Source organism: Oryctolagus cuniculus, chromosome 8 (assembly GCF_051225735.1).
Source record: "Oryctolagus cuniculus isolate XC-2025 breed Fujian yellow rabbit chromosome 8, ASM5122573v1, whole genome shotgun sequence".
Taxonomy (NCBI): domain Eukaryota; kingdom Metazoa; phylum Chordata; class Mammalia; order Lagomorpha; family Leporidae; genus Oryctolagus; species Oryctolagus cuniculus.
This window is the reverse complement of record NC_142874.1, coordinates 12,560,000-12,573,248: the sequence shown is the minus strand read 5'-3', so window position 1 is coordinate 12,573,248 and position 13,249 is coordinate 12,560,000. Positions and strand designations below refer to the sequence as shown.

At 43.2% G+C, this 13,249-nt stretch overlaps 1 protein-coding gene across 2 annotated transcripts in view; it reads right to left on the bottom strand.

Moving 5' to 3' along the window:
- Positions 1 to 13,249, bottom strand: part of KLHL2 (kelch like family member 2) — a 123,232-nt gene that overhangs the window by 11,765 nt on the left and 98,218 nt on the right. For both annotated transcript variants that reach the window (XM_070047275.2, XM_008273508.5), the window contains 3 exons: positions 8,426 to 8,543; positions 1,744 to 1,941; positions 843 to 944 (listed from right to left, as the gene is read on the bottom strand). In XM_070047275.2, the coding sequence (XP_069903376.2) occupies positions 843 to 944; positions 1,744 to 1,941; positions 8,426 to 8,543 (418 nt within the window). The remainder of the gene's footprint in view (positions 1 to 842; positions 945 to 1,743; positions 1,942 to 8,425; positions 8,544 to 13,249) is intronic.

The following is a 13,249-nucleotide window of genomic DNA, read 5'->3' as shown; positions in this document are numbered from 1 at the left end:
TACCCATTAAGGATGGTATGGAAACCCACAAATTTTCTGAAGACAGTATATTAGAAACAATGTCACACTGAAGAATAATATTTACAGTCTTTCTTAAATTTTGTGAGAGAACAAAGTAGGATATAAATAATAGTGGCAATCCATCCCTTACATATTAACAGTCCTTCTCCAGGTATGAAGTTTCACACACATCAGCTGATTTGTTCCTCAAACAGCTGTATTAAGATCAGCTGACAGGGGCCAGCAATGTGTTGCAGTGGGTTAAGCCATCGCCTGCAATGCTGGCTTCTCACATCACAGTGCTCATTCAAGTCCCAGCTGCTCTGCTTCTGATCCAGCTTCCTGCTAATGTGCCTGAGAAAGAGGAAGATGACAGCTCAGGTGCTTGGGCCCTGCCATCCCTGTGGAGACCCAGGTGGTATTCCTGGCTCCTGGCATTAGTACAGCCTGCAGCAGCCACTGCAGCCATTTGGGGCGTGAACCAGCAGATGGAATCAATCTCTCTCTCTCTCCCTCCTTCTCCTTCTCTCCCTGTCCTTCTGTCTTTCAAACAAATAAATAAATCTTTTTGTGAAGAAACACATCAGCTGACAGTGTTGCATAAGTCACAGAGAAAGAGCAAAGGAGGTGGGAAGGGGAGGGAGGGAAATAGAGGAAGCAAAAGGACTTAATTTATATAGATGAGTTACTTTTATAAAGGTACTTAAAATTTCAGTTATTACTAGTTTTCTTTTTTAAATGAGGATTTGCTTGCTCATTTATAAAACGAGGCCACTGGGGGTGTAACTCTCAAGGAGCACAAATACCTAGAAATGTTCCCTTAAAGAGCTGCCAGCACCTACCTCCAACAACACCAACACCCACACTGCTTCTCCTCGTGTTCATTGGAGCCACGTGGAACCACTCATTAGACTTTATGTTATACGCTTCCACGGAGGACAAACCTGTGATAAAAAACCAGGATCTTCATTTCCTCCTTTAAGAAAAATATAACTGTTCTTCTACATATACACTATTAGAGGAAAACACTTCACGTATGATACAACAGGATAAAAATAAAAGAAAATGGTACAATGTAAATACATCAACCACATGATGAACAGGTACAGCTTCCTCTCCAGAGGGTCCTACCCAAGCTATTGACATTTCAAAGTTCTTAAAACTTGGAAAGATGATTGATAGTGACGCTTAAGAAAGAAAACAGGGGCCGGCACTGTGGCATAATGGCATCGTGGGTTGAGCTGCTGCCTGCAGCACCACCATCCCATAGGGATACTAGTTCCACTCTTGGCTGCTCCTTTTCTGATCCAGCTCCCTGCTAATGTGCCTGGGAAAAGCAGAGGATGATGGCCCAAGTCCTTGGGCACCTGCACCCATGTGGGAGATCAGAAGAAACTCCTGGCTGCTGGCTCCAGGCTTTGGTCTGGCCCAGCCCCACCATTTAGGCCATTTGGGGGGTGAACCAGCAGATGGAAGACCTCTCTTTCATGTGTCTCTCCCTCTTTCTCTCTAACTCTGCCTTTCAAACAAATAAAAAATAAATCTTAACTTATATTAACATATATAGTCAGCACTCATATCATTTAAAGGAATTCTTGGGGCAATTTTAAAACTTACTTCTAAATATAATACTACCACTTGTTGAAACATTCGATATATCCTAACTTTGTCACAATTTTTTTCCATGGATGAAGTTACTGTGTTAATCTAATAGCAGTGGGGTAAAGATGAGAAGGAAATCACCTGTGCTCCCATCAAAGCCTCCCACGGCATACAACAGGCCATTCAACACAGCCGCTCCCAGAGTGCTTCTCCGGTCTCGCATGTTAGCCACACTGGTCCACTGGTCCTTCACGGGGTCATAGGAATCTACGGTGCGGACTCTTAACGAGCCATTAAAGCCACCAACAGCAAAAACAAGCCCAGCCATGTAGACCATCCCTGCAAATGAAACGAGGCATTTAGATGGGTAAGCAATCCAACTTCAATATCTAAAGAGTGCTTTCCAGTCAAGCGTACAGCTGCTGTCAGACCCGTTACTCAGGGGCACCCTGGCTGTTAGTTCTTAAAACAATGCTATTCATTTGCAAGAATCAATAAACTGTCTTTCTAACAGTATTAAAAAATTCTGTCATGGTCAAAGGTACTCTTTTGATGCCTGGCTTTTTCTAATATTTAATGACAGGCTTAAAAAATGGCCAATGTTTTCCAACTACTTGAACCTATACACATACCTCATGGCTCGCCATTAAAATGAAACTAAATGTTTATCCTTTATTGTGTAACATTCTCCTAGCATACCATATTGGTGTGTTCAGAGGCCTGCAGTTGACTGACAGCGGCTCCTTGACTGTTTTATAGAATCTATGAGTTAAGAATGCTTTTTTACATTTTTAAGTGATCGAAAACAACCAGAAGAAGGCTACCTCACAACACATAAAAAGCTGTATGTAATTCAAATTTCAGCACCCATAAATATGAGTCAAGTTTTAGTGGATTACAGCCCCACCCATTCACACACGTATGTCAGCTTCCACAGTGTAGCAGCAGCCAGTATAGTCACATAACCCAAAAACCCGAAATTCTCACTTTCCAGTGAGAATACTCTGATTCCTAGGCTGAAGAGATATCAGGGGACCCCCAGATAGAGAAAGGAGACTGCTAGACTCGGGATTTCAGCTGTTTTTTCACGCTGCCGTCCTAATTTGAGGAGTGCTTATCATCTACTCCACTTTGCTTTAACATTCATGCCCAGCTAAAGTTTCACATTCTCCGAGGCCTGCCTTGGTCCACTTTACCCTACCAGGATAACCTCCGGTTCCTGAATCCCAAAGTAACAGCCGCATACTGCATTTGAGGTTAAACACATCTTACACAGTCTGCAATACCACTGCTTCAAGTTGTTCAAATTTTCATTGTTCTTAAAGTAGAATGTTTCTCTGGGCCAGTCTGTGAGCAAAGTGGTTCAGTTTTCTGAATCCCAGGAAGGAGTACCGCAATCACCAGCTGTAAGTGATCAGTGCAATGTCTGATCCAATGTGATCGGGCAAGGAAGGCATCACTACCCTCTATTGTCCTACCCTCCAGTGCTTTGTCCCCCTGAATCACATGGGAGTGGTCCACCAGATGGCAGCAAGACCCTTTTAAGTTCAAACAAAGTAGGCTGTTTTGGCCGCCGGCTGGCAGGGAATACGGCAGAGCTCCTGAGAGGCCTGGAGACCGTGGACAGTGACAGAACAGACAGTGTATCTGCGATTCCTGACTAAATATCTTAAGTGATACCAGGCAGTAGGCACTGTGGGAATCTGAGCCACTCCAATTCTCATCCTCCTTTCTCTACCAACAAATATATCAACTCTCAGAGATAGTACAGTACTCCCCAAGTATCCCCAGGGATTATATTCCAAGATCCTTGGTGGGAACCTTAAATCACAGGTAGCATCAAACGGTATATATACCAAGGAGCTTCAAAGTTCATGGAAAACGGAATTAAAAGGTAAGTACATTTCAGTGCAGAACATTTTTGAAATCTGCATGTAGTTCTCCATCATACTCATTTTTTCTTTTTTTTTTTTGACAGGCAGAGTGGACAGAGAGAGAGACAGAGAGAAAGGTCTTCCTTCCGTTGGTTCACCCCCCAAATGGCCGCTGCGGCCAGCGCACCACGCTGATCCTAAGCCAGGAGCCAGGTGCTTCTCCTGGTCTCCCATGGGGTGCAGGGCCCAAGCACTTGGGCCATCCTCCACTGCACTCCCGGGCCACAGCAGAGAGCTGGACTGGAAGAGGAGCAACTGGGACAGAACTGGCACCCCGACCGGGACTAGAATCCGGTGTGCTGGCGCCGCAGGCGGAGGATTAGCCTATTGAGCTGCAGCACCGGCCCATCATACTCATTTTTCATCAACTTTCTGAAGAGCCTTTGCTTGGATTTCAAAATTTTTTGTACCAAAATAAATTCATCTTTTAATTCAATTTCCCACAAACTTTTCAAAGTACCCTAATACCATGTTTTCTCTATATATGCATACCCATGATAAAGTTTAATTTATAAATTAGGCATAAGAGATTAATAATAATAAAATGGAAAATTATAAAAAAAAACTAATTCTTTTTTCTTCTTCACAGTTTCATAGGTAGAGGATTCCTTCTTGCTATAGATCTTAGCAACCTCAGTACAAATTGTTTTCCTTTCCTAATCAATAATTTTTACCTTTTGATCCAAAGAAAGCATTTTACAGTTTTTCTTTGGCATATCAAACTACCAACATCATTTTCTTCCATTTTGGGGCCATTATTTAGTAAAATGAGCATATCTAAACTCAGGTGCTATCATCCCACAATAATCAACCAGGTAGCCAAGATGGCCACTAAGTGGCCATTGGAGAGGTAGCATATACAGCAGGAGCAAGCTGAACAAAGGGGATGACTCAATGGGGCAGAGTGGGGCAGGATGCACATGCCTGTATCACACTACTGACAACAGCACGCACTTAAAACATATCAATTATTTACTTCTGGAATTTAATATCTTATATTCAATATTTTCAAGCCACAGCTGACCACAGGTAACTGAAACTACGGAAAGCAAACACTAGACAAGGGGAGAATCCTGCATAGTATGCTTATAAAGTTCATTTTATGTGTCAGGGAAGAGGAAAATAAATTAATCTATGCAGTGTTGTCCTCAGTACCCTCAACTCTGGGAGAAGAGGGGGACTGAACCCCTCAAAGTAAGCAGGGAACCAAGTTACCCAGAAGTTTGATTATAAGAGTTTGGTAAATGGTTTGGCCAAGGTTTTAGCCCAAATTGGAAGGGAGTAGAGGGCAAAGGGCATAATACAGGTAGCATTTACTCATCATTACATAATAAACAAACAGTACATTTCAGGATAAATCCCATCTAATGATTTATGGTGCAATAAAACAAGGAACTGTGCCAGGAATCAGCTAGGAATTAAGAAACCAGTCAGTAAATAGCTTGAAAGATTTTATCTCCAACAAGAACAACAGAGAAAATTACCTAAGAATAATTTGCCAAGAAGCCTACTGAACAATGTGAAGAAATGTTAAGAAATCTACTGAGGGACTTAAGAAAAATGTGAGTCCCATTCCAATTCCTATCACGAACTTATTTTAAAACACAGTAAATAAAGCCACTTTGTCTTCCTGCATGAATAGACAAGTGAAGAGAACAGAAAATTCAGAACAAAACCAAGTGAATGTGGAAATTCAGTGCATGATAAATGAAGCATTTCAAATGAATGTTAACACGCAGATTAGTCAATAAAAAGCTGTTGAAAAAGCACAATCCATATTTTACTTATGCCAAAATACAGCCCAGATGTTTTCAATAAGAATACAAAAGGGACCAGCACTGTGGTGCAGCAGGTCAAGCGGCACTTGCATCCTATAAGAGCATCAGGTCAAGTCCCAGCTGCTCCACTTCTGATCCAGCTCTTCGCTATGGCCTGGGAAAGGAGTAGAAGGCTCAAGTCCTTGGGCCCCTGAACCCGTGTGGGAGGCCTGGCTCCGGGTTTCAGACTGGCGCAGCTCTGGCCGTTGTGGCCAATTGGGGAGTAAACCAGCACCTTTCTCTCTCTCTCCTTCTCTCTCTGTGTAACTCTTTCAAACAAATAAATGAATCTTAAAAAAAAAGACACAAAAAACCAACCTATAAGACTACTAGAAAAAATTTCATATTTTAAAAAATATAATTTTGTTAAAGGGAGAAACACAGCAGATACCATCTTAACCAAGTGATCAAAATTAACATCCTTAGTGTGGGGAGCAACTCGGACTAGACTAAGTTACTGGAATTAAGACTTATTCTATGCATCTGCTCTCCCACAATATGGCGCTGGGAGAGGAGAAAACAGCTTCTACACAGCTGCCTCCAGTTCAGCCAATAAACTGTAGGACCTGCTCCTGATTGGAGGAGAGCAGCGTACTCGGCGTGTGGGCAGCCAAGTTAGGATTGGCGGAGGAGGACTATAAAGGAGGAGAGAGATGGCATGCACCAGGAACATCTAAGGGGAACATCTAAGGGGAACGCCTGTGCAGCCCCCCAGAGAGCCGGCCGGCAGTGTGTCGCTCCCCTGCGGAAGTGGGGAAAGTGGCCAGGGGGAACCGCCCTTCCACGGAGGTAGAAGGGACAGCAGCCAACCCGGGAAGAACCAGCAGCAAACCCGGGGAGGGCCGAGCAGACGAAAGAACAGTGCAGGGTCCTGTGTCGTTCCTCCACAAAGAGGGGGAGCGACACTTAGAAATCACCACACAATCTAATCATGAGAAAACATCAGGCAAGTCCAAATTGTGATTCTTCAAAATACCTGACCAAATTATCTTCAAAAGCATCAAGGGCACAAAAGACAGGGAAAGACTAGAAACTGTCACAGATCAGAAGATGTGACAAGGGCCGGTGCCGCGGCTCACTAGGCTAATCCTCCGCCTTCGGCGCAGGAATCCCATATGGGCGCCAGAATCTGTCCCGGTTGCCCCTCTTCCAGGCCAGCTCTCTGCTGTGGCCAGGGAGTGCAGTGGAGGAAGGCCCAAGTGCTTGGGCCCTGCACCCCATGGGAGACCAGGAGAAGCACCTGGCTCCTGGTTTCAGATCGGCAAAGCGCCGGCCGTAGCGGCCATTGTGGGGGTGAACCAATGGAGGGAAGACCTTTCTCTCTGTCTCTCCCTCTCACTGTCTGTAACTCTACCTCTCAAATAAATAAATAAAAAATCTTAACAATAACAACAAAAAAGATGGGACGCCTGACTGGCACGTGGGCTCCTAGAAGAGAATCAGGTGCTAACAGAAAAGGTGACGGAATCTGTATGAAGTCTTTATTTACTAAAAATGTGCCAAGGCTGATTTCTTAGGAGACAACTGTATGAGGCTTACATGAGGTATTAGTATTAGTGCCATTCTGTAGATAAAATTATTTTAACATGAAGCTTTTTGAAAATGTGTCTGTGTACACACTCACTCATACATGCAAATACAGATAATTTTAGAGTTATAGCCTCTGTATGCCACAAACAAATCCTTAAATCCAAAGGTATAAAATTCTGATGTACAGGATGACGTAAAAAAGTTAAAATTTTACATGGCAAAAGTAGCACTGGTGAAGTCCAAAGATAAAACATTAATGCAAATATTTACAGCACATGAAACAATAATGCACCTGTCAAATCAATAAAATATAATAAAAACAAAAAAACATGAAATGGCAATTCAGAGAAAAATGTTTAACTTTCCCCATAACTAAAGTAGTACAAATTAAAATATTTCTCAAGCACCAGACTGACAAAGCTCAAAATTCTTAAATACTGAGTACTGTCAGGAGTGTAGAGACACTGGCACCTTCTATTTGACTGTTAGTGGAAGTAATAACCGACACATCCTCTTAGGATGCTCTTTGAATCGGTAATTCTAGTTCTGGAGCCTTTTCCTACCAAAATACATAATCATGTATACACAGTAATGTACACTTTTCATAGACACATAAACGAGAAATGAGTAAGTTCTAATACTCTGATAACAGCTAGCTAAACTGTACTACAATCCAATCCAAATAAAATACGGGACAACTCTTATAGAATGAAATGACTTGTTACACTGACACCGAAATCCCCAAGATGAACTGCTAGAGTGCCATTATATTTAGAACTCATGTCACAAAGGCAGACAGGAATTACGGATTCAAGACAAGTCCCAGGAGGGATCCTCAGAGTTTTAACTGCCTCTCTGGATTGTAGTTTTGGATAAATGAGGTCTGTTTCAACCACTGTGTGTCACACAGATGCCCGCAAGCAGGCAACTGGCTTATTGCTGAGTCAGGGATGTCCTGGAGCTAAGAGTCCCAACTTGAAGAATCTGGCTTCTCCAGATTACCCTGGAGAAATCAAAAAGGTATTCGAAGGTGAAGACAGAGCACCTATCCCCATCAAGGTCCTGAGAGGGCCTCACGACCTCACTATTGCAGTCAAAGCTTTTCTAGGGGCCAGAGCTGTGGTGTACCGGGTAGGCCACTGTCGCAGCACTGGCATCACATCTGGGCACCAGTTCAAGTCCTGGCCGTTCCACTTCCAATTCATCTCCTTGCTAATGTCCCTGGGAAAGCAGCGGATTATGGTCAAAGTGCTTGGGCCCCTGTACCCATGTGGGACACCTAGATGGAGCTCCTGGCTTCAGCCTGGCCCAGCCCTGATTGTTGTAGGCATTTGGGTAGTGAACCAGCAGATGGAAGATCTCTCTGTATCTTTCCTTCTCTTTCTCTGAACTCTGGCTTTCAAATAAATAAAACAATTAAAAAAAAAAAAAAGGTTTTCTACTAATTTTCTAATAGAGATTATTCTAACTAATGAAGTCAGACCTGGGGGAAGTGTCCAGTGTCCCAGCGGGAGGGATCCTATGGCCATGCATCGTGCTCACCTGCTCGGCACCTCCTGGAAGGCAGTTCTGCAACTTGGTGCCATCGTTCCTCTTTAAAGTCGTAGCATTCCACACTTCGGATAGCCTTTGGTGCTTGGCCCCCGACCACCACCATCAGCTGCAAAAGCAGAAACGTAAGCACTTGAGCACACAGCTCTCACATATTCAGGGATTTACAGAGTCCTACAGAGGCATGGTGTGGGGAGCATGAGGGGATGAAGATGCCGGGCTGAGCTGCGAAAAACAACCACCTGACCAACACTTAATCAACATCAACAAAGGGGCACGGGCTAGAACTACAATGCTATTATCTAGCACACTTAGTCAAAAATAAGACTTTCAGAAACTGAAACAGAAGTTTCTGATCCTTCAAGCAAAAGCAATATTTAAGCCAAAACAAAAACAGAACCAGCAGGCAGTCGGCATGGCAAGGCTGCAGGCTGTCACAGAGCTTGCCATTCACAAGATCCTGGTTTTACAGGATCAGGGGTTAGGGCCTCCACAACCTAGGAGAACAGACTGAAATGAGATATATGTTACTGGGTGGGTGAAGTGAAAAAGACACTAAGGTATTACAGAAAGCTGGAAGAAGGAAAAAAAATCTATCAGAGGAGAAGCAGTGCAGTGAGTTGAAATTAACAAGAAAGCACAGATTCCCAGACCTCAAGTAAACACAACTCCCTTACTGCCCCAAACAAAACCACTCAACGGGACACATCATGGAGATGTCGGAAATCACAGTGAATGAATGCATAACATCTACTGCTGAGAATAAGTAAGACCTACACATTTCCTCAACTCAACCCAGCAACTATATACTACGTGCCCACCATCTCTCTCCGGCCAGAGCCACCAACAGGGTTCTACATAAGAATTATGAGGCATCTCTCTATCTTTCTACCTCCTAAGAGCTTACGGATCTCACTATAGAAACAAGATCCAGGAAGTAATAAGAACAATGTACAATTATATATGATCAAAAGGCCATTGTAATTAGCATAGGTATTAACTGCCACTACTGATTAGAAAATAGAAAGTCGCTATAATTTAGCAAAAGCTTCCTGGAAGGGGTAGAACCTCGAGAGACAGATATAAATGTGTCTGACTTTTACTAAGTACAAACCAGCATGTTCTGGCAACAATGAAAACACAGCCATCAAACCAGAAGAATGGAAACAGCAATGTCATATGTGGAAAACTAAACAAGGATCTTGGGGAAAAGATGAGATGATGTTAAGAAAACATGCTAAAAAGAAACAAAATATCAAAACAGAACATGGAGTAACTCAGACACAAAAAGGGGAGTCTGCAACCCTGCTTGAGTAATGCCCCACCTGTGCTTAACTACCGAAAGGCGCAGACGTATGGAAAACACCCCTGCAGAATCAGCGCAAAGCCCAGGCTTCCCAAAAGAAGCCCATTTTAGCAATTGAGTAACTGAAGAGTGGAAGGAATTTTAAAGGTCTTAAAACAAGACTGAACATAGACCAACCACACAATTTTTTTTTCAGGTTAATTATTCAAATACAAAGGAGAATTAACAAAGAAAATCCAGAATATTTTACCCTCCTACCACTACAAGGAAAAACAGAAAAGGTGGTGGGATTGGAGGAAAAAGACGTAAAACTGCAGAACTGGAATGCACATGAAGATCAACCGTGTGTTCAGGGATCTGTGCTGAACTCCAAAACCCTGCCTAATAGTTGGACAACACACACAGTCCTGCACGACATATCTGATGAAGATCAATTTAAAAAAAATCTCAGAAAGGAATACTTTAAAAAAAAAATCCTTGAGAAAAAATCCTGATGTATATACATTTCATGATTCTCAAACTGCACCTCATGCGTTTCCGTACGATAGTTCACTCTGGCACATCGAAATGAAGACGAAAGGGAAAACGTGCTGTGACAGAGAACAGGAGTGTTATTTGTCCTTTATTCAGCCCAAAGAGGTAAACGGGGTGGGGCTCCAGGATTCCCGGAAGCAGAGATACAAGACACGAGGGAGAAACACAAGAAGAGGACCAGAAGACGGGGATGGTGTGAGAAACCAAGAAATGGTGCTGAGGACCACTGTGAACCTATCAGCAGAAGAGCTGTCTTTCTTTTTTTCCCTTAAGATTTATTTTATTTATTTAAAAGACAGAGTCACATAGCGAGGTAGAGACAAAGAGAGCGAAAGGTCTTCCATCCAATGGTTCACTCCCCACATGGCTGCAACAGCTAGAGCTGAGCTTATCTGAAGCCAGGCGCCAGAAGCTTCTTCTGGGTCTCCCACGTGGGTGCAGGGGCCCAAGCACTTTTGCCATCCTCCGCTGCTTTCCCAGGTGCATTAGCAGGGAGCTGGTCAGAAGTAGAGGAGCTGGGACTCGAACTGTGCCCATACGGGATGCCAGCACTGCAGGCCAGGGCTTTAACCCACTGTGCCACAGTGCTGGCCCCAAGAATTGTCTTAATTCTGATGCCCCAGTTACCTATAAAAGACACCTGATCCCAACTGAGAAACATCATACTAATTATACTATCAAGAAAGAAGAAAACAGGAAAGATCTTTTGTCGGGAAAAGTTAAAGGTAGCATGTTTGAGAAGGGAAAGGGGTAGGGAGTTAAGTCATTTCAAGGAATCAATCCTGGGGGCTGATTTGAGTTTGGATGCTGCACTTCCAATCCAGCTCCCTACTGATGGCCTGGGAAAGTAGTGGAAGACAGTCCAAGAGCTTGGGGCCCTGCACCCTCATAGACATCCTAGAAGAAGCTCCTGTCTCCTGGTTTCAGACTGGCTCAGTTCTGGCCATTGTAGCCACTTGGAGAGTGAACCAGTGGATGGAAGACCTCTCTCTCTCTGTAACTCTGCCTCTCAAATAAATAAATCTTTTTTTTTTTTTTTTTTTTTGACAGGCAGAGTGGACAGTGAGAGAGAGAGAGAGACAGAGAGAAAGGTCTTCCTTTGCCGTTGGTTCACCCTCCAATGGCTGCCGCGGCCGGCGCGCTGCGGCCGGCGCACCGCACTGATCCGATGGCAGGAGCCAGGAGCCAGGTGCTTTTCCTGGTCTCCCATAGGGTGCAGGGCCCAAGCACCTGGGCCATCCTCCACTGCACTCCCTGGCCACAGCAGAGGGCTGGCCTGGAAGAGGGGCAACCGGGACAGAATCCGGCGCCCCGACGGGGACTAGAACCCGGTGTGCCGGCGCCGCAAGGCGGAGGATTAGCCTAGTGAGCCGTGGCGCCGGCCCATAAATTTTTTTTAAAAAAGATCAATCCTGAAATGTAGGTTAACTAAACTTTGTTCTTTTCATTTTCATGATTAAATATTAAAATTTTTCTCCTGAAAAGCCAGGTTTCATCATTTTGTAACTGGAAATTCCAAGAGATTTCCAGGTAAATATTTAGAAAACTATTATATACTCCCAAATTTGACAGCATCTGTGACACAAATCCCAAAGTGGACAGGGAGCTGGTAAAACACAGTAGCAAAATGTAAACCTTTTATTACGATAATCAATAAAACCCCACTACCAGTTATTGAGAATGCAAAACTAAAATCTGACACATAAGTTAATGATTGTAAGTTCATAAAATGAGAGCCCAATAGAAAAGTACTAAGGCACTGCAGTGGTAAAAAAAATATTATCAAAACTTTATAGTAATTCCCTCGGCACCACTATCAGATTTTGTTTGATCTGACTCATTACTATCATTGAATACATCTTTTCTAGGAAATACAAAAGCATGAGAAATTAATCCTCGCTTCATTCTTACCCACTGACTTAATCTTGAATATAACCACTCTGAACTGACAAATGGTACTGCTGAAAGAGCCCCTTTATGAAACGTGCATGGACGAATACACGTTGGGAAGGGGTCCTGCGGGCAGAGACGCTCAGTGCCATCCCCCACCCCTGCTGCCTGCTTTTCTAGCAGCCCTGACAGAGCGGAACAAAGTCCCTGCAGAGCCCCTCCCCCTTCACAAAAGAAAAGCTAGAGCTGAGAAGTCTAACACACTGGCAGGGACACTCCAAGCCACAACCAAAAAGGCCCAGAAACACTGTAGACGGAATAGATGACCACAAAGCCACGGACGAGAAAATAAAATACTTGGCAGGATTTTACCAACAACTCCTCAGAAGGTGTTCAAAGATGATATGTTTATTCCAGAAACCAGAAGTGAACCTGTTTTCACTCCAAAGGTCTCTGTGGCATAGCTAAAGATAGCATAGCTGAAGATGCCAAAAGAGAAAATCTACACGAAGGGATTTTTTTTTTCTTTATAAAAATGAAATGCTTAATACCTATTAACGATAAACTACTTAGAAGGAAACTGGAAAGATCTGTATGAAAGAAATGATGGCTTTAAATCTACTACAGCCAAGACTTGAACACTACTTATAAACTGATTGTTTGTAAGAACAAAAACTGACGCCAAATAACAAGGACAAATATGAAGTAATGAAGACTTATATAGATGGCTACTTACAGAAGCAGGTAAAAGGGCATTTGGAAAATGTAAACATTTATAAAAGCAGCAGACCCAGATGCATGCATACTGAGGTGTTTAGGGAACTAGCTAATGTACTTACTGAGCCACTTACAATTATTTTGAAAAATCTTGGAGAACTGAGGAGAGATCAGAAAATTTTAAAGAGGCAAATACCAATTTTTAAAACAGGGCAGGGAGTGAATGCCTTGTAAATACCTTTGTTAAGCGATAATTTTCAGTAAAAATTTAGAATGATTTTGAGAAAAGCACTGAAACCTCTAGGGGCCAATAAAATGATGAGTAACACACAGAGAATGTTTTAGAAAAACACGCCAAATTTATACCG